Source organism: Gossypium raimondii, chromosome 12, assembly GCF_025698545.1.
Source record: "Gossypium raimondii isolate GPD5lz chromosome 12, ASM2569854v1, whole genome shotgun sequence".
In the NCBI taxonomy this organism is placed as follows: Eukaryota; Viridiplantae; Streptophyta; class Magnoliopsida; order Malvales; family Malvaceae; genus Gossypium; species Gossypium raimondii.
Window position 1 is genome coordinate 11,030,413 of NC_068576.1, and position 17,784 is coordinate 11,048,196.

At 33.0% G+C, this 17,784-nt stretch overlaps 3 protein-coding genes across 4 annotated transcripts; all 3 read right to left on the bottom strand.

The window, feature by feature from the left end:
• Window positions 1-5,067: 5,067 nt before the first annotated feature.
• LOC105763270 (soluble inorganic pyrophosphatase PPA1) lies at window positions 5,068-7,571 on the bottom strand. Its single transcript, XM_012581417.2, has 9 exons — window positions 7,404-7,571; window positions 7,137-7,290; window positions 7,013-7,041; window positions 6,813-6,878; window positions 6,360-6,467; window positions 6,181-6,246; window positions 5,686-5,806; window positions 5,463-5,544; window positions 5,068-5,327 (listed from the first exon to the last, which is right to left on the bottom strand). Exons 2-9 carry the CDS (start codon window positions 7,267-7,269, stop codon window positions 5,285-5,287), a joined length of 648 nt encoding a protein of 215 aa, XP_012436871.1. The 5' UTR covers window positions 7,270-7,290; window positions 7,404-7,571; the 3' UTR covers window positions 5,068-5,284.
• A 612-nt stretch (window positions 7,572-8,183) lies between these two features.
• On the bottom strand, window positions 8,184-11,813 carry LOC105761974 (uncharacterized). Its single transcript, XM_052625186.1, has 10 exons — window positions 10,632-11,813; window positions 10,376-10,486; window positions 9,986-10,160; window positions 9,696-9,877; window positions 9,169-9,305; window positions 8,945-9,040; window positions 8,650-8,719; window positions 8,481-8,555; window positions 8,359-8,404; window positions 8,184-8,245 (listed from the first exon to the last, which is right to left on the bottom strand). The coding sequence occupies exons 1-10, from the start codon at window positions 11,811-11,813 to the stop codon at window positions 8,184-8,186; spliced, it is 2,136 nt and encodes a 711-aa protein (XP_052481146.1).
• Window positions 11,814-12,782: 969 nt separating this feature from the next.
• On the bottom strand, window positions 12,783-14,910 carry LOC105763272 (eugenol synthase 1). 2 transcript variants are annotated; one of them, XM_012581419.2, is made up of 5 exons: window positions 14,540-14,909; window positions 14,287-14,421; window positions 13,960-14,197; window positions 13,606-13,809; window positions 12,783-13,054 (listed from the first exon to the last, which is right to left on the bottom strand). In XM_012581419.2, exons 1-5 carry the CDS (start codon window positions 14,720-14,722, stop codon window positions 12,888-12,890), a joined length of 927 nt encoding a protein of 308 aa, XP_012436873.2. In that variant the 5' UTR covers window positions 14,723-14,909; the 3' UTR covers window positions 12,783-12,887. The 2 variants fall into 2 exon arrangements, with proteins under 2 accessions (XP_012436873.2, XP_012436874.2); XM_012581420.2 differs by having other exon boundaries at window positions 12,958-13,107; window positions 14,540-14,910.
• Between the last annotated feature and the right edge of the window lie 2,874 nt (window positions 14,911-17,784).

The following is a 17,784-nucleotide window of genomic DNA, read 5'->3' on the forward strand; positions in this document are numbered from 1 at the left end:
TAATCCAACTGTTAGTAAACATGTATGGGAAGAAACTGAACCATTGAAAAATCATGGAAGCACAGTCGATGTTCTTTCTCTCTCAATAAACATAGATTGTCAATTATGAAAAACCTAATAGCCTAACATATTTGAATGAAAAATATGACTGTACACAAATCAAGATCTTCAAGTTTTCTAGCCACTACTCAAAATTAGCTCAAACGAATTTCAAATGAACCTTCAACCATCATCATTAGAATTGGTCTCAAATCTTGCATGATATCCAACATCTTTGGGATCTCCGCCAAAAGGACCCAAATCACTAAATAATTCAATTACCACACTTCTTTTTCGGAAAAGTTTAAAAGTACCATGATAGCTTTGTTGCTTTATATATTTATTTTGTTTGTGGTTCAACTTTAAAACTCTCTCGTGAAATTACGTAGAAATTTTAAAATTCTCTAAAATACCCAAACAAGTAAATTCATTTTTAAAAATTTAAAAATCTTAGATACAAATGAAATCTTTTTTACAAATTCCTCACCCAAACACAACCTAAAAGTATCGGTTAACAAAAAAATTATACAAAAAAATATTATTAATATTGTAGAATTATTTTAATAACAATATTTTGTATAATTGAATTATTTTTAATAACAGTTACTTAGACTCATTACTTGAAATAAAGATATTTTATCAAATAATAAAAATAATTAAATGTATATATATTCAGTGCAATGCTAAAAAACTAGTAATGATGGTCGATTGGCTCTTAGTTTGGTTGGCATCGGTATTGTTGCCAATGCAGGAAGACATGGGTTTGAGTACACTGAAGCGTATTATCCTCCTATTCAAAGGTTGGGAAGGGACTATGGATAATTTTAGGTATTTTGTATAAAAAAACAAAGATAAAAAATTATAATGTTACAATCATATGAAAGGAAGTAAAAATAATAATAATGAAAAACACATGTATTTTTTTATCAATTGATTAATTGAACAAATAAAGTATGGATTGTTTTAAAAAATATTATAATTAACTATCTTTTAATTGAAGGCTGAACTCTTCATTTAAAAAAAAACATAATTTTTTATGATCTCAAATAATTGAATTTAAATGTAAAACAAATGACAAAAGAGTAAAGTAGAAGGGATTGTTGGGAATATTAAAGTGAATCAAGTAGAGGTGAGAGCCTAGACAAAATCATTGGATTATTATTCAACTATTAATTCAATTATAAAAATAATTTTTAAAAGTTATAATTAATATGATTATAATGACATTTTGGTCATTTTACACTTTTATATCATTTTAAATAAAATAATTAAAATTATAATTCTAAGAATCAAACACATATTCAACATGTTTAATAGCATTAAAATACAAATTCATTACCACTCCACCTATATTCATTATTAAAAAAATTAAAAGAAAAATATTTTTTCACTCATATTGTAGGTGTAACAAAATATATTTATATTATTTTCATAACATACATGGTATTGCAAATGAGGCCTTGGTATTAGAGGTGATCATGGGTCGGGCCTCAACATAATTTTAGGCCCAGATCTGATCCAATTCAAAAAATAGATTTAAAATTTTGTCCAAACCCAACTTAGATAAAAAAACTCGAGCTCGGCCTGCTCATATTAAATTTTTTATATCATTATTTTTAATAAAAATATAATACATCAAATACACTTAAAACATTAAAATAAATGTTCAACAGATTAAAAATAAATTAAAAAAGGTATTTAATATTTATGCTTAAATAGAGCTAAGATAAGTGCAACTTAGCAAGCAAATGTCTTTAAAATAGTAGTAAAAGTAACAATAAAATAAGAATTATATAATATTCAAACAATAACAATAAATAATATCAATATAATAGTAAAATGACAGTAAAATAGCACCAAAACAATGGAAACAACAATAGTTTTTTTTGGGCTAGGCCGGACCAAAAAAAGCTTACCTGAGGCTCTGCCCATTTAGAGAACGATTCTTATTTTTTTGTCCAAACCTATTTTTCGAGCATATATTTTTGTCCAAATCCTCCCACTTTTTGGGTGGCCAAATAGCCCAACCTATGATCAGGTATACTTGGTACTTTTGGCGAAAGGTTGAGGTCTCGAACTTTGAAAGGTTGGATTTGAGTTCTATCATTTGCAATTGCGATGTTTAGTCAAACTTGTGCTAGTTTTTTGTCCATTGTGTAGTATTGATAGAATTCTATATTGTAGTTGGCTGAACATATATTTGTACTTGTCTTATATTATCTTTATACCATTAAAACTTAAAAAAAAAAACCATACATGGTATCATATTTTAATTAATTTCGATAAAAAATTAAGAATTTATATATGAATTTAATTTATAATTGTTTAGGTATAAAATGAGGAAACTGTTGGTGAATAGAGGTCATAAACAGGCATGCACACCTTCATGATAAGGATCTGATAGCGACCGTAGATTTAAAGAAAAGAGGGTAAGGTGTTGGCAACTTGCAAACAGTGTTCATTTCTGGGTTAGGCTGCTGCAAATATGAAATCTCTAAGGAAATGATAATTAAATCTGTTCAACAACTCTAATAATCCACACGTGTTTCATATGCTACAATATACTTTAAGCTCGGCTGACTTGATTTCGACCGCCATTTTCACCTTTTATTTTTCTTTTAATTATATCTGCGGACTTCTACACAACTAGTTTTTCTTTTATTAGGGTTAATTATAGGTTAAACTTCTTGAGAAAATATAATAAATAAATAAATAAACAGTTTTTTCAAGACAGCCTGTATCAATCGTTCACTATTGTGATTAACAGGAGATAAAGTGGTGATACGGATGATACTGTACCTTTGGTCAAGACGAAGAGCTACTAAAAGTTGGTTAAACGAAGGACTTGGAGATCTGGAAAGCAGACTTACGACTTCTTCAGCTTGCACATATATTATAGCTTATGACTTCTAAACATAATTGGGTAGGTTTACTCATAAATAAAGTTATTCCTTTAAATTCGAAGGTTTGCTCAAAAAATAAAAGAATTGGATAAAAATATGTCACCTAAAAAATGGGTTTAGGTAAAGTTTAAAACCCATTTTCTATACGAGTCAAGCTTTGAGAAGAATTTTTTGGGAAGAGCCTAGTTGAACAAGATTTTTCTGCCATAAGCATGGCCCAACTAGAATATATTAGGTTATAAAAGCTAAATATATTAATTATATGTTAAATAATAATTATATATATTTATATTAAATCATTAGTCTAATTATAGTTAAATTTATTAATCAAAATTAAAAAAATTTACCCAACTAAATAATTTAACTCAAAAATAAAATTTTAAAATTATATCTAATACAATAAAATAATTATTATATTTATTTGTGTTTAATATAATAAAATATTTATTATATTTATGGTAGTATTTTTAATATAAATCGTTTTTCTATCTGTTTGAATAGGTTAGAAAATTTTTATTTTATTATTTATTAGTGCATTTAGTATATTATATTTTCTTAAATATCATTTTAAATAAAAACTAATCTAGAAAAGATTAAATATAGACAAATTGAACCCAAATTTACCTTCTTCTTTTTAACTAGACCGATCGTACGTAAAAGAATAAGCTCATTTTTTGAGTCAAACCTAGACTTAAAAATTTAATTTAAATACTTTACATGAATCTAACCTGAACCATAAACACCTCTACAACTGGATAATCAATGGATATGAATCCTACATACGTCACATGTATGTTAATGCCACCATAGTGCCATACGTAGTTTGCTGGGTTTGCTCAACTCATAGGTTCGTATATTGTGAGAAGTGGTGAATTCGCTCTTGTATAATACATTTGGTGAAGGTATAACATGAACAAATAATTTATTAAAGATTTGGTTTGCATAATTTGCCAGATATTCCCCTTTTTCCCATAAAGATGGCTAAATTTGTACCCTCATGTTTCCCACCTTTTTTGTCAGTCACATACACACATTATTCAAATCTCAAACAAACACAAATCATCATTCTTCCACTTGGAATGTTATACTTCTCATAATCAGTACACATTACATTATATAATTAAGAGTTCAAAGGAGCAAGTAACCAAAACACAATCCCATGATATGATCAATGGAAATCTACAGCATAGAGTTGGATTTTTCTTCCATCTTCACCACTTAATGAAATTTTACTCTGCTTTTGTTTAACTTTTTATTTTTTGATTTCTTTTATATTAAAAAAGAGTTTAAACCGAACTCAATTTGATTCAATCATTGTTTCTAGCTTTCTATAAAGGTACAAAATTTTATCATGAGCATTTTCAAATGTGAATCATTGAAGAATCATTTGAAGGAAGAATAGGGGGAGACTATAGCATACAGGTGGACATTATTATATTAAAGAAAACAATTGCAGTAAGCCAAAAAAGTGGGAATTGCTAAAATATAGTGCAGAAATGTTTTGGTCTCACAAATAAGAGTTGCAGAGTGGTAGAGCATGTTCTAAAACTGAACAAGTTTTGAAACAAAATATCAAAGGAAGTGGTCATTTGTCAAGGACAAGCACTACATGTTTTGTCATAAGTTGCGGAGGGGAATTACCACAACAAACACAACCAAAAGACAATTGTGAGATTAATAGATTATGGTTCCTATTAGTGTAACTCTATTCCTGGACCAAGGCTAAAGCTACCCACAAAGTTAAGCTCTCTGCCTTCACACATGGCCACATGGATTATCAGTAATGGAAGTATGAACAATGAATGCCTCAGGTACTACTGTAATCATCCGTTCAAGCCCAATTGGCATGACATTCATTCGAGGCCCGTGGCCTAAAAGTATAAGGCTAAAAGCAAAGGCCCAAAGATGTTTACAATTTACTCAAGCTTGAATGCTTGTGGTAAAATCACACTCATACACGAACACTTAAATGTTTCAAAATCTATACAACATAGAATTATTAATGTACCAAACTTCATATAAATATAAAATACCTTAAATAATATTATGATACACTATGATTATGACGTGAGGACATAATAATTGTTCAACTCCAATTCAAGGATATCCTACGAGTAAAATCAAGTGGAAAACCCAAATAGGAAGCCTTTCCATTAGTCAGTCTCATGGACAATGCATTACATGCTATTAAGGAAGACGTATAAGAAGTGCAACATAAATCAATATCACAGCTTGAGCATTTGATAATATTTAACCACGAGAGGTATGCAACATTAAGTCTGGGCACACTAATATAATACCCAAATTTTACTGTAATTTTTACCAAATAGTCGCAAAGATGATCACTTCCTCAAGCTTTCAACAATGTAAGATGCGTATAGATCCCTACAACATGGAATTTTCGGGTAAGACAAGAAAAAATGATGGATAGATTACCAGAAAAAAACTTTTTCTTAATCTTTAGGTTAAAGAACATCTCTAAACAAAATGCATAATAATGCTGATCTCAAACTAACTCACATGGAATACTTGATGGCTTCAATAGCAGTCTCAGCTGGCAAAAAGTCTTCTACATCAACCTTCTTGTTCTCATTCTTTTTGTCTGTTATTCAGTAGTGAAGGATATACTAGTGAAAGAATTTCACATTATGACTGTTAGATCACCACAAAAAACCAACAATGACAGCAGTTCAAAGTTCAAAGTACTAACAAGATAAAATTAAATACACATGTGAGTGGATACAATCCTCAAAGAAGCGGCGGATTTCAGCCAGACGATGAGGAGGAAGCTGTTTGATGTCTGTGTAATGACGGAACTCGGGATCATCAGCACATACAGCAATAATCTTGTCATCCTTCTCGCCCTGCAAAAGCATCTCAACAATGAATGTATCTGACAGGAAAGAGGAACAGGGGAAGGATAGGAGCTTGTAGAAAGATCATGCAGAAGTCATGGAACTTAAATGTCAGTGATCTTCATTCAATAGTTTTGACTTATTATGGACATTCGATTTCGGACTTAATCACTCAACTCAACAGGAGCAGAATAAGTAAATATAACACAGAAGATTGATGGCTTCGAACAAATAGTAACCCAACATGAGAAAGCTTAATCCGATTACATCCTTAGTTGGCAACTTGGAGTACTTCCACTCCTGTTGTTTCTCAACAGCTACAAGTGCCTTTAGATATCCTATTCAAGTAAAATAATAGAGGCAATGAAGATGAAGCTTTTTACCTGATCAATCATAGGCATTAACCCAATAGCACGGGCACGAAGAAAAGAACCAGGCAAAACAGGCTCCTAAATTATATAAATCATTCAAAGAATCAGTTAATAAGATCAGCTAAAACCCAATGAACCCCGCATTATTTCTTTGAGTAAGTCCATGAGTCCATCAGTGTAACAGATACTACCTGCATCAGTATCAGGACATCCATAGGATCACTGTCCTCACAAATAGTCCTTGGGATGAAACCATAGTTGTGTGGGTAAACAACCGATGAGTACAGAACACGATCAACCTAGTTTTTAAGAGAATAATTCATTACTTTCATCGTTTAAAAGCAGCGAAGTAGATGATATATTCTCATTAAAGGAGAAGGCCATCGTCTTAGCAATAATCAAAAGAGTCATAAGATACAAGGTTAACTAATAGGCCATGGTTTAAGGGGACATGGAAATTTAATCAGTTAGTTCCAAAGAAGATGGCAATTGATTTTTAGAACATTGAATAAATTGACCAGCTCTTCCTCAATTGTTATAAAAACTTAAATCTTAAAATAAAAATAAAAGAAAAAAAAAATTCAATTCAGTGATAAACTGTTCAATTAACTTCAAGTTGGGGGGGGGGGGGAGGAAACTCTTACTTTTATAAGACCACTGGTTTTGTCGAGCTCGTACTTGACCTTGCTACCTTTTCCAATTTCAACCACCTGCAACAAAACAATAATAATGATAATGGTGATGATGGTGATAAAATTAAAAATCCGTTTCTACAACGATTTTCGAAACCAGAAACTTAAACTTCAATAACGGAAAAGGACAATTAAGAAGAAAAGAAACTTACACAGTTAAAAACTGCTGGAGCACCAGGTCCTGCGTCAATATGTAAAGCACAGTTGAAGTGAGAATCAGATATGGACTTAATGAACAAGTGATTTAATAACAAATACAAATGGAGTATATTATACCAATCTCCAAATCATGCCAAGGATGAGCAGCAATCGATCTTCGAGTCATCGAAGAAAGGATTCTTTCATTAAGGGCGACGCGAGAGAATCCAGCGCTCTTCCCGCTTGTTGCTTCTCCGCCATTGTTTGCCATACTTCTTTCAATACTCAAAAACTTCTCCATACAACCGAAAGGAAAAAGAACATCATAATCATAATCATCGCAAGGTAAGGATGAATAAAAAAAATCAAAATCAACGGATTCAAAGCTCAAAAACTGGAACTTACAGAAAAATGAGAGAATCCAAAGTGTTTGGCTTCTTTGAGTGAAGGCTTTTATTGGTATGGAAGGTGATAGAAGAAGAAAATACACTTCTTTAACTTCTTCTCACACTCTCCTTGGGCATCGTTCAGCGGTCGGTCCACCTTAAATAAGGGGCGTTCGATAGAAATAAAGGTCAAAATCTGACGGATGAAGAGACGGAGATATGTGAAGAGCTTATTCTTTTTTATATTTAGGAGCTGGTTCAGGTGAACGGCCAACCCTTGGCCTACACGTGGAAAATGTAGGCGGTTGTTCTTTATTGTGTGCCACGTGTTACCCACTAATTGAGTTTTATAATGCTTTTGAGTTCGGTTGCCTGCCTCGTTAGGAAATATATTTAATTTTAATTTAAAAATAAAAACGTATTAATAATATACCTCTAATTTTACAAAAGAAATTATTTTATTCCTTATTTAATTTTTCTGACTGTTTTAACCCTCTATATAAATTTTTATTTTCACAGACTACTCATCCTCCTAAGTCGGCCAAGTTGATGTGAGTGGCTACCAGAATTGTGAGATAAATTGGGAATATTCTCTCCAATTCTGTAGATAAACAATGATGGGATATCAGTGATACAAAGTGAACTTAATTCTTCTTATCCAACCCCATTCCTTGTATGATATTTATACAACGGTACCACAAACTCAAGCAGGATTATGGCCAATCTTTGCATTACAATTTTGTATTCTCAAAAACCCCACAAAATGATTTGAAAAAAAAGCATGGTTCACCACAAAGTATTACACACGCTGACAATTGTACCAACTCTTCCTATATATCCCCATAAACTTGGCCACAAACTCTGCAGAAAAAAACATGACCATAAGCTGAGGGTTCATGTCAAAGATCAAGACAGATACAGAAACATCATAAGAAATGACAAAGTTTGAATCATAGTATATATTTCCATCTTACCTTCTAATTTCAACAGAGCACTTGTTCCTGTTGGTAGCCTCTTGTCCTGTAACAATACACATGAGTTACTTTTTTGTTTGTCTGCAATAACCATATAAAATAAGTTGGGGACAGCAACTTACATAGTAAGCGTGCCAATAATAGAGTTCCCTTTTTAAACCAGCTTCAACGTGATTAAGAAATTGTTCTACCAGCTTCTGCATGTTGGGAAATCAACTATATATATGAGAAGAGCAATGGGAGTCTCCGTAACCTTTTTATTGTATTATTTGAGGGTTTCAAATTCACCACCTGGAGGATCAGTTTAGGATGAACAAAATCCACAAGAAGCTTTTGAAGCTTTCCTCGCACAATGCATAATCTGATAGAACCATATATGCTGAATGTCATTTCTGTTTTAATGAGTTTTAAAAACCGTCTCCTTTCCTTGTTGTGATACCCAAATTTCAAGTGTAAAATTATGAAAATACTCAAATTTATACTTGATGACTACTCAAAAGTTGATACTTCCCCATCAAAATCACATTTCCTCATAGGACTCCACAAGATAGAAGGAATAAAAAGAAGAAAAAGCTGAACAACTTACCTTCTATGTGCTGGATCAGCTAGGATTTCTGATGCGAGTTCTGTCAAAACCTCTTCCCATTCAAGTGGGATTGGTTGATCATCAGCAAAAGGATAGCTGCTTAGGCATGTGCATCTCATCAACAACTATGGTTTGCAGTCTTTACATGGGGTGGGTGGGGGAAATGGCTTACTTTCATAATTTTATTGGAAATTAATGTAGGGAGATCTGCTTCAAGTTCTTACTTGTGTGCTTTGCAGGCTTCAAGAGCCATGATTGCTTTCCTCAGGTTTTGCTTTGATTTGGATGCAATCTTAGAAGCAAAATTCATGGATAGATCAAATTCCTCTTTCCTTGCTATCTGAATAAGTACCTCCATGATCTGCAAAGTTAACACTCAGAAGGCTAACGTTGATCAAATGAAAGTAACTGGCAAGGCAAGTTATTTGATCAACCCTACACAATGTTTTATATGCCCTAATTTAACCAAAAGATTCATTATCACAAATGGTATTGGTCTCATCTTTTTCCATGAAAGGCAACAAAGGGAAGTTACTTCACATTTACCCTTAGCTGTCACGGATTGTAATAACGATCATACTGCAATAGTGCAAAACCCTCCCTTTCTTGAGGAGCTTGGAAAGGCTAACAATGGGCATGTCATTGAACAAAATGAAAGCAACCAACCAGGCATGTTGGTATATGACGATTGCCATATACATTTAACTGTAAAAATAATTAAGTTACAATGCCAAATTATAGGGATACTTACTTCATGTGTTACTGGGGTATCTACTTTTATAACTTTGCAGCGATTTGTTACTGAGTCTAGGATATCTATGTCATCTTCACAGCAGAGTATGAATTTACAGGAATCCGAATGACAGTCCATTATCCATTTTATCAAGTGATGAATATTATCTGGTGCCTTGTCAACATCATGAAGAACTATAACTGAAATAAACACAAACAAAACTTTATTACTAAGTTGATTGCTTTAAACTGTTTAAGAGGAAGTTTTCTTATACTGCATATGGAAGAAAAAAAATAAAAAAACCAAACCTTTGTGGTTTGTCTTAAAACTAGCAGTGCTGGTTTCAGGGGTAATTGCATAATAGGAGCTTATTTCTTTGACCAATCCCATTAATGCATATTTAGCATTTCCCAAGTTGACATTAAGCTCCACATGATGAGCACTCGAAACAAGTGGAACAATAACTTGCATTGGCCTTTTCTCCTGTCCAGATTCAGATCACAAAGATGTCAAAACTCTAAATAAGTGAAATGTGAGATTCTCTAAAATGTTGCTTATATAGTACCTGAACTTGGAATTTTCTTAGTTCATGAGATACCTTATGAAAAAGGGAAAAGCAAAGACTAGAGTCAGCCTAAACAAGTTTTAAAATGTCAAACACAATCTGGTAATCTATTTAGAAATTGCTAGAGACATACATTCCAACTAGGGTCACCATATATTTCTCGCAGGAAAGCCATTGTTAGTGCCCTTTTCCCAGAACCAGATGGTCCTTTGAACAATATATGAAGACAACTTTCATAGGATACCTAACAGATGCAAGAAACCATAAGGGAAGAACTTTACAAATTACATAACACATCATTTCTTTTTCTGTCAAGGAATAGAATTGCAGCATGCTCAGTGGATGAGAAATCAGATGAGGAACAAAAGGCTTTTTGGCAAAGCACTTACAAGTTGCTTCAGAAGCTGAGCTTCTTTCTTGTGACAGGTGAATCCATCCAAAGAAGCTGGTTGATATTTATCAGCCCAAAACTGCCTTAGTTTTTCAACTACAATTGCCTTCCCAATGAAAGAGGCCTCATCGAAATCTTGCTTTTCTGATGATTTCTTTGAGGTCCTGCAGGGTCCTCTCCTCATCACGCAAGCAAACCATGTCTCACTTTGTCCCTTTAGTCTATTTGCGGTGAACTTCCCAGAGTTTACACTACTCCTCCTCCCACTACTATCACTTATCTCACTATTTTGAGTGCTAAGCTTTAAGCCTGCACTCGATGAGAACCCTCGAGCTTTTGGATCAACATTTCCATTAGCTCTCATTCGTTGATGGGAAGAAAAATCTTTTTGTTCGAACATTGGTGGCTTTGGGAGAACATGGTTCCCAAAGCTTCCGTTATTTGGCAACACATTGTTTTGCATTGGCGAGGCCCCAGCATCACGAGAAAAGAAGATATCACCAGGTGAAATGGACTCCGTGCTTTCAAACATACAAGCATTATACATAGGACTTCTAGAAATCATTGCATTGGCCACCATTTCATTGATTTCACCAACTGTTCTTTGCTTGTGTAGCATGCTCCTTGAGATTGGTGACGGCGTCCTCCGATCCCCTCTTTGTCGTGGAGCAGTCACTGATCGACGGCTATAGTCTCTCCCTTTACCAGCCTCAAGAAACTGCCCTATTGTTGCTCTTCCCTCTCTTTTTGGAGTTCTACGACTTTGCTTCCTAAATAAGCCAGAAGTGTTATCATTTCCCATTTCAGTAATCAAGTTATGGTCCTCTCTTCCAGGTTTATAAGGAGAAACATGCCTCTGATTCTCATGTTTTGACTTCGACAAGGGGCTAACATTTCGCCCATCATCTCTCCTTGTCTTGTAAGGAGACCTGCTGTTGTGTCTCCTTGGAAGGGGACTTGTTCCAGGTACCTTTCGGTTAAGTCTCAAAGGACTAGTGTTTCTAGGCAAATTGAACACCATGTTATCTGCTTCAACAAGCATGGATGTTCTGTTCTTTCGGTTATGATGATCTTGCCATTCAGTCTCTGTATCTGATGGCTCATAACCACTTCGCCTTTGCTTCATTGGAGTAGAGGAATGACGCTTAGAAGCTTTACTGCTTTGAGACAAGTTATCCATTTTTTTTCTTCTGAAACTGGACCAAAACTCTCGGCCAACTTGTTTTGTCTTAACAATGTTAAAACAAGCTAGGATGGGGCAAGAATTCGGCGGTAGTGTACCCAAATAAGCGTGGATGAAGATGCTTATTGAATCTAAGGAATGTGATGGTTATAAAGCATACAGCGACAAAGACTATGTCCTTTGGGGTGAACAGTTTAAGGTTTTATTCCAGCAATTTCACAACTTCCATACATTTTGTTTCTTGTGATCTCTAAGCTTCCTTCGAGGATGCTTTTGTCTCATCCTTTTATGTCTCTTTGTAGTATTAGCTGCTTGGTTGGTACCAGACGAACAAGTTCCACTATTAAACTTTTCATTTTCACTTAATGCCGTGTTTAAGTAATCCAACTCTTAAAAAGTTCAATATTATTCCAGTCGGAATTTTGTGTCTGACTATATCGGGAACTCTATTGGATTCACGAAGTGAGAGTAAGGTTAGACAAGGTATTCTCACTTTGTGAACACATCAAAACTCTTGACAGAATCGAGAGACAAAACTCTAACCGAGAACAATGCATGACTTGTTGAGGGTCCAACCCTCAACATACCATGTCGGATACTTGTATACAATCTGGATCGCGTCAAAACATGTGTTTGACATTTATCTCCATTCGGGTAACATTGTTTGTAAGTCCTTGTCATTTACTGCATGTCCAATCTCTCCCGGGAAGCTACAGCTGCTTAATTGCCCCTTGTTTTTCCATTTAAATTTGATTAATTTATTGTAAAGGTGACTCTTGATACTGAAAACTTGTTGGCTTTCAGGAACATTAAACATGGACAACTTTTTTTATTAAGTTATTTTAGTATCTGGCGATGGTAATTTGGACCTTTTGAACTTAGAAAACAAGGCCAGCTACATTTGGTAGCCTTATCCGTTGTCTTTTTTGTTGCATAAAAGGTTCTGCAAAAACATCAAAAGGAAAATTTTCTTGAAATGTTGTCATCTGGATTGCAAACAAGGGCATAACTGCAACATAAGTTGTTTCAACACTGCATGGTTTCTTTATTAGGCTACAAAGTTGGTGTATTTTACACAAACTGATGCAGGTATTCATCAACACTAGTATATTTCAGTTCAGGATAAAGCTCAGATGCCTCCACACCGAACCAAGCTTCTATACCGAAATTCGAAGCCTCTCCCTTCACAAACATAGGATGGGCGAATGACAAAAAGAAATTCCAGGGAACAGGTGACTCTGCAGAAAACCAAGCACAATCACTGCTATCATCCTTCATATTTATTGAAGTCCTTCAAGTATAAAAGAATCAGTCAACTCTCAACAAACTTTAACACTTGAGCCTATTTTATTGAGACTAATCACTTTCAATTAGTATAATATGAGCACCCAAAGTTCAAACTCTGGATCATCAAGCTAAAGAAGCATTGATAAATCATAATATAGTCAAATATTTCTGGTTTGTACAGTATGAAACTGCCTATCGTTTCGGCTTCAGATGCAAGCAATAGTTATTGGATAAAACAGCTTGTCATCCATTATTAAAAGAAACCAAGAACCTAAGCTCAAAATACAGCTGCTGATGACAACTGGTAGGTTGGAGGTTTGTATATTTTCTTCTTGGCCATTGGCTTTGACTTAGCTTTCAATTTTAAACTTAATTTGCCAACTGCGACCAACTCCATTTTTTATTTTTTCCCCCTAAACTATTGAAACCAGTTGTTTGAATTTTATAATCTGATAAGCAGCAATGAAGTAAAAGGTACAAAGCAACTGGTATGAGTTTTTACCTTGAATGATGTTAAGAAGCTGTTCCTTAGGAACATAGCTCTTTTCAAGGGTCTTGCCAATTTTCCTCTCCCATAGGGAGACTACTTCATTGAAAGACAAAACATTGGAAGGGGGTCTTATATAAAGAATCTTGTTCAAGGTTCTTGGATCTTCAGCTGCTTTAATGGTGTAAGTTGCTATGTCATCTTCCTGGACAAAAATACCTGAAACATCAAAAACACCATTCCTCTATCAGCTGCAATCCTGTAATTGATCTAATACAAGTTGCATTGAAATGTTATAGCCATTCTCTCATAATCAAAGTATAATTTAGGGCACAAGGAAACCAGATCAAAGCTTGTACACATATTTACCTTTTGGATTTCCATCTCCAAGTATGACTACCTTATCCCTAGGAGGAACAGTGGCATTTTCCTGCATTAAATTTGGCAAGAAATGCCCTGCAAAGGCATTGGATGAGATATACGTATATGGTATCCCTTCAGCCTCAATTGCTCTTCGAATTTTAGCCTTGATCCTGAATATGCTTGCAGCTGGCTCCACTGCGTGGATACGGTCTGCATCCATGCCAAACTCCGATGGAAGAAATCTCTGAAACCCACCATTTCATAAAAACCTTTGCTTCTGATAAACAAAAGAAGAACAAAAAATGCAGGTAAAATGATGTTGAAACAACTTGCCTTGACATTTCCAGCTTCTTTGATGGCTTCAATTATCCTTACTTGATCCGCTAGCTGTTGTGTGCCTAATGTGGAGATCACAATGTCAACTTGCTTGATTGCCCTTAACAAGCTCTCATGATCATAGATATCACCCTGTGGTAATCCTTAAACCACCAAATTAAGTAGGAAAGAAGATAATTTTAAATAAACAAATCTGCCAAAGTTGAGCTCCATTAAACCAGTGAAATCATTCAAAGTATAAGACACGTACATAAAGAATGGTTACTCCAGAGCCCTTGAAACTCTCAATCAGCTTTGATTTTTCAGGATCAGAAATCGTCCTCTCTCTGACCAATACAAAAGTGGGGTGCCCCAGTTTGGTGCTTGCCTCCACCATGAAGTTCCCAATATAGCCAGCGCCTCCGATTATCAAAATTTTGCTTTTCTCAGCCATGCCAAACTCTTTATAGAAGAGGAAATCTGGATATATTAGTTTGAACAGAGGAGGCTCGTGAGTCCCCCAGCTCGTATTTTCTGATGTTCCAAACAGAAGAACTTGATTCCTTTCAAGTACAAAGGTTCAAAATGGAAGCATCGTTAGCTCATCCATCCTTTTCATTCCTGGACAGCTCCCACTCATTTGATGTATCACTTCACTCACTATTGGTATTTAAATTATATATTTTCCTCATCTTGTTACTTTATTTTTCCACAAATGGTATTTAAACAGTTTTTTTACCTTTATTAGTCCAATTTAGTCTATTAGTTAAATCTATTTTTAAAAAATATTTAATTTACAAATTGGTATCTAAATTATGTTATTTTCTCATTTTGATATCTAATTTTTTTCATAAATGATATCTTAACTAACTTCTTTTTTCAAGTTGATATATCCGTTAGTTCAATCATTAAGTCTATCTAAAAAATAGCTTAATTGAATAGGAGGCCCTTAAACTATATCTTTTATTTGAATTAGTTACCTAATCTTTTTATCGAATCACATATCTAAACTTTATGCCGTGACCAAAATTGACCCCTACCATTATATTTAGTTAAAAAAAAAAACCAGAACCAATATAAAAGAGCCACCTCACCAACTCATTAAAATCTAATTAAATAAAAATATATATTAATATTAAAAAAATATTTCCTCCCCATCGTCCTTCTCCCTCTCCCCCTCGCCCATTGCCCCTCTCCACATACAAAGGCGCAACCTTTCATTGTTGAAAACAGAGGATTTAGCGACGCTTAACATCGAGCTCTCCAGCGGTGGAAGTGTTACTTGTTTATAATGATGGTAGGAAATAACATTTTATTATTTACAAAAGTCTAAATTGTAATTAGTGACGAATAAATGTATTGTAAAGACATAATTTTACACAAAGTTACTTGTAAAACAACACAATCCTGTAAAAAGGGTGTAACAACTCGATTTTTAGTTGTATCGGAAAAAGGTGGTTTCGAAATCTCATTTCCGTAAACTAAATCAATAAATATTAAATTAAAATATTTACAAAGTTGGTATAATAGTTTATTAAAGTTTTTCCCTTTAATTTTGCCTACTAATTGCTTAATTGAAATATAGAGACTAAATTATAAAAGTCTTATCGCTATAGATTTTAAATATCTAAAGGATCAAAATGATAAATATACCATTTTAATTCTTCAAAGGGTGGTGGATGGGATTAAAATCCACTAACTTGATTAATTATAATTAACTTTTAATTAATTAAGATTTAATTAAATAAAGGATAATTAATTAAATTTAATTAAACTATATAAGTTTAAATTAAAAGAGTCCGAAAAACAAAAAGAAAGAAAGGGTTTCAAGGCTTCAAACATTCGGCTAAGATTTGGTAAGCATGTAATTTTTATGTTTTTGAGGTCATTGAGAGTTTCATTTAGCTAATCTATGTACCAATTTGTAAAACTATTAAAGTTTTTGAAAGTTGCCATTATTGATTTCTTGAAGAAATTGGTGTTAAATTGATAGGTTTTAAGCTTAGATGTGAAAAAAAAAAGTAGCTTGTAAAGTTTACTTGTTAGTTTTGTACAAAAGGACTAAAGTGCATAAATTGTAAATTTCTGTAATAATAGATAGAAGAGGGTCCTAAAAGGATGTGATTGAGATAAATTTTAAAACTAAACCTCAAAATTGAAAGATATTGTTATTTCAATTTCCGGGACTAAATTGAATAAAATGTAAAACTTTAGAGACATTAAAAAATAAAAATTCATAAGTTCATTCATGTCATAGTATTGATGAATTGAATGAAATAATTGTTTACATCAAGAATTGAATCAAACCGGGGATAATCGGGGAAAAGTCAAAATTGTCGAATGGTTTTTGGAGGTTAAACTTGTTCGTTGTTTTGATCAGGTAAATTCATATGGTATAAATGTTTTTAAATTTTTATTTATTTAATTTGTGTATATATGTTTGGTTGGAGTTTGTCGAAACCATTTTTTAATTTTTGGAAAAAAAAATTTAGTTGTCGACTAAAAAAAAAACAAAAATTTGGAGTCGCCACCAATCTTTTATTAAGGTGTGATTGGATCACCAAAAAAACGACTTTGGTCTACGAGTTTCAGAAAAATGGATTCGGGAGTCAGTTACGTACGAGGAAGGATTAGCACCCTCGTAACGCCCAAAAATTGGTACCAAATTGTTTAATTAATGTCTTAAAGTCGAGAGTTAAAAAAATGCGATCCTTAATTAAATTAAATTATTTATTAAGACTTTCTCATTTTGAAAAAAAAAATCACACCCAATGCGTTAGGGCACAACATTTTATTCTCTTCAAGATGAGTTGGTCCAAAAAAATCGTGTAATAAAATTTAAGAAATTATCTAATTGTTTAAAATTTATGAAGAAATCGCAGCCCAATACGTTAGGGCACAATTTCCTAAAATCCCAAACATTCAATATTTCCTTTATTTAAAAAAAATATTTATCTCGAGAAATCAACGTGTCACATCCAATACGTTAGGACACAACATATGAATTCCCGATGACAAGTTTTATTTTGTTTGATTAAAGAACAATCCTCGATTGTTAGATTTTACGAAGAAAATCGGAACCCAATACATTAGGGCTCAATTTTCTTGAAAATCCTAAATACGAGTATTATCTTTATTTTGAAAATTTTCTATTTTTAAATTCGAGTAAAAGATGATGTAATGTTATAATGTATGTATAAATATCGTGATAACAAATACAATAGTAATAAATATAACAATGGCATAGAAATAATATAAACAAATAAATAAAAATAAATCAATAACATGCAAAGCATCAAATAAATGAGCAAAAAAAAAACATGCTTTTAAAATATAAATGAAAACATAAACTGAGAAACAAAAGAAGGAAATGAACAAAACACATAAAAATAAAAGGTACATAATACATTCATTGAAATTATGAGGAATAAAAAAACAAACACATGATCTACATATAAAATTTTGAATTATAAAATTTATATAAACAAAATATGATGCATTTATGAAAATAAATAA

Coding starts and splice junctions, on each gene's coding strand:
- LOC105763270 (XM_012581417.2), bottom strand. CDS start 7,269: ATGGCAAACAATGGCGGAGAAGCAACAAGCGGGAAGAGCGCTGGATTC. Junction 6,879..7,012: donor CTCCAGCAGTTTTTAACTGT/GTAAGTTTCTTT, acceptor GTTTTGTTGCAG/GTGGTTGAAATTGGAAAAGG. Junction 5,328..5,462: donor GAAGCCATCAAGTATTCCAT/GTGAGTTAGTTT, acceptor TCCATGTTGTAG/GGATCTATACGCATCTTACA.
- LOC105761974 (XM_052625186.1), bottom strand. CDS start 11,813: ATGGATAACTTGTCTCAAAGCAGTAAAGCTTCTAAGCGTCATTCCTCT. Junction 10,487..10,631: donor CTCAGCTTCTGAAGCAACTT/GTAAGTGCTTTG, acceptor TGCATCTGTTAG/GTATCCTATGAAAGTTGTCT. Junction 8,405..8,480: donor ATTATTGGCACGCTTACTAT/GTAAGTTGCTGT, acceptor GTATTGTTACAG/GACAAGAGGCTACCAACAGG.
- LOC105763272 (XM_012581419.2), bottom strand. CDS start 14,722: ATGGCTGAGAAAAGCAAAATTTTGATAATCGGAGGCGCTGGCTATATT. Junction 14,198..14,286: donor AAGAAGCTGGAAATGTCAAG/GCAAGTTGTTTC, acceptor GGTGGGTTTCAG/AGATTTCTTCCATCGGAGTT. Junction 13,055..13,605: donor GCTTCTTAACATCATTCAAG/GTAAAAACTCAT, acceptor GGTTTTCTGCAG/AGTCACCTGTTCCCTGGAAT.